The 2,369-nt window shown below is 46.6% G+C and overlaps 1 protein-coding gene across 1 annotated transcript; it reads left to right on the top strand.

Moving 5' to 3' along the window:
- Positions 1-1,232: 1,232 nt before the first annotated feature.
- On the top strand, positions 1,233-2,022 carry LOC112884130 (probable signal peptidase complex subunit 1). The gene is made up of 2 exons (XM_025949471.1): positions 1,233-1,395; positions 1,570-2,022. The coding sequence occupies exon 2, from the start codon at positions 1,573-1,575 to the stop codon at positions 1,864-1,866; it is 294 nt and encodes a 97-aa protein (XP_025805256.1). The 5' UTR covers positions 1,233-1,395; positions 1,570-1,572; the 3' UTR covers positions 1,867-2,022.
- The last annotated feature ends 347 nt before the right edge of the window (positions 2,023-2,369 follow it).

Raw genomic sequence — 2,369 nt, forward strand, 5'->3', positions numbered from 1 at the left:
CACGCGTTGGGGCGGAGCGGCGGGGCCTAGCGCGGGACAGTGCTGTGGGGTGCAGTGCGTGAAGACGGAGAGGAGGGTGGCCAGCGGCTGGGCGGAGCGAGGGAGCGAGGGGGAGGGCGGCACCGTTGTGTCGCGAACTCGTGAGGAAAGGCAGGGCGGGGACGGAGGGGTGGGGAGGGTGCGGGGTGTGAGGCGTGGATCGCACCGAGGCGAGCGCTAACCGTGGATGCAACGAAGGATTGATGGGACGGCGCAAGATGATTAGCGGCTGAACCAAGGTCTATTAGCGCGGAGGTCGCACGGAGGCACACAACGGAAAAAAAAACATCCCTCTTACTGTCTTTTTAGTAGTAGAGATATAGTAGAGATAATGAATAATTATGTATACATTATACTATGAACACCCTTAATTTGGTGATTCTTATGAAAAAGCAACATTCACTAAATCTACTTTCTGCACTGAACCAATATCGACAACTAACTTATTTATAATTTAAGGGTGTAGGAAAAACAAAAGGAGTAAATTTCACTAGCAGTCTCTAATTTTTTCTTAGATTCTCATTCAGGTTCACATACTTCCAAAATGGTATCCGGGATCTTAAATTTATCTTAGGTTATCACGAGGTCAAAACTACACCATTTGTCCATTTTAGCCTCGACTGGTTACATGGTGTATTGGTGTGCCACAGCGGCGCCCGCATGCTTAGGTTGGGATTTTGGAGTCTCTAGTATGTTATTTCTTCATAGTTAGGCTCTTGAAGCTATGTAGTACTTCCATAAATGATAATTTCCCTTTGCAACCCCTATGTATGCACAAAATATGGCATTCTAATTTTTGTTATTTATTATAATTATTTTGGTATTTATGAGACCTTACATTTCTTTTGTTGTATTTTGGGTGTATTTGGATATTCTAAAACTCTATTTGAGGTTTAGATATTCTTTTGGGTTCCTTGCATCACTATGTACTCTAGGAAAGTTTTCTAAATTTTTTTGTGGCGTTTAGATATTTTTCTATATTATTCATTCAACTGTAATTCTATTTTCAAAATAATTAAAAACCTAAACCTAGTCATCAAGCTACATGGGTGCCACGGTGGCACGCCACATAGGCATTTGAGGCTAATTTGCACGGATTCGAGAGTTTGTAGACTATATCAGAAATTCAGAATATCATTTGCAAAAATTGTAGAAAGGACCCTCGAGTGTTCGCCATCAGGACCTTGACGAAAATATGGGACACGCCCCCTGTGCATTGGTCTAATTCGTCCTCTTCTCCTTTCCCCTCGACCCGACGCCGGCACGGCGAGGCCACCAAACCCAGTCGACGCCTCTCCCCTTCTTCCTCCCAGCCCGCCGGCCTCGAGACATCCCCGAACGGTCTCCCTTCCCTCGGTAAGGAATCCCTACCACGATCCGTATCAGTTCCGCAAGAATCTCTCTTTTCCGCGCCGGGAGCATTTAGATCCGGGGTCGTTCTTGCGGGGATCCATCCGAGATCCATTCTTTTTTCCTCCTCTTCTTGGAACACTCTCGCTCACCCGGGTCTTGGTTCTTGATTCGTGGCAGAGGATGGATTGGCAGGGGCAGAAGCTCGCGGAGATGCTGATGCAGGTGCTGCTTGTCGCGTCGGCCGTGGCGGCGTTCCTGGCGGGCTACGTGCGCGGGGACTTCCAGCTCATGCTGCTCGTCTACGCCGGCGGCGTCGTGCTCACGGCGCTCGTCACCGTCCCCAACTGGCCCTTCTTCAACCGCAACCCGCTCAAGTGGCTCGACGCCGCCGAGGCCGAGCGCCACCCGCGCCCACAGGTCAGCTCCGCCGGCGCGGGGGCAGGGGGTAAGAAGAAGTCCGGGAAGAACAAGTAATCGGTCTTTCAGAGCGATATGTGTGGTCCGTCGACATGACTCAACTTGTTTTGGTACTGTTTTCAGAGCTATATGACATTGAAATATTAGACAATTGTGGTACTAAATTAACATATCAGCTGAAAGTTAGCTTGCAATTTTGCATGCCTGGTTATATCTGCTGCAATGATCCAAAAAAGTGGCAACATGCTAAATGATGGTCTTGCACTATCAGGCTAACATTAGCTAAAAGAGCTCCCCTTAATTTCACCTGTCAGCTTACAATTTTTTTTTTTCGCAGCATTTTGGTGGCTACCTATAGTTGGCTAATAACTAATACTTGCAGAGATTGTGCAGTTCCAATTTTAGTTGAGCCCATTATTCTGTTGTTGCTTTTTTCTTACTTCTTTGGAGATCTTATCTCTTCCTTTTACACTGTTGTTTATGCCTGTCTTGCAATATTTGCCCTCTTTGAATGATCAATTGACTCATATGTTATTTTTTTAGTGCTACTTATTATATTA

Source organism: Panicum hallii, chromosome 3, assembly GCF_002211085.1.
Source record: "Panicum hallii strain FIL2 chromosome 3, PHallii_v3.1, whole genome shotgun sequence".
Classification (NCBI taxonomy): Eukaryota; Viridiplantae; Streptophyta; class Magnoliopsida; order Poales; family Poaceae; genus Panicum; species Panicum hallii.

Excerpts from the sequence above, each read along its gene's own strand:
- LOC112884130 (XM_025949471.1), top strand. The coding sequence starts at position 1,573 with ATGGATTGGCAGGGGCAGAAGCTCGCGGAGATGCTGATGCAGGTGCTG.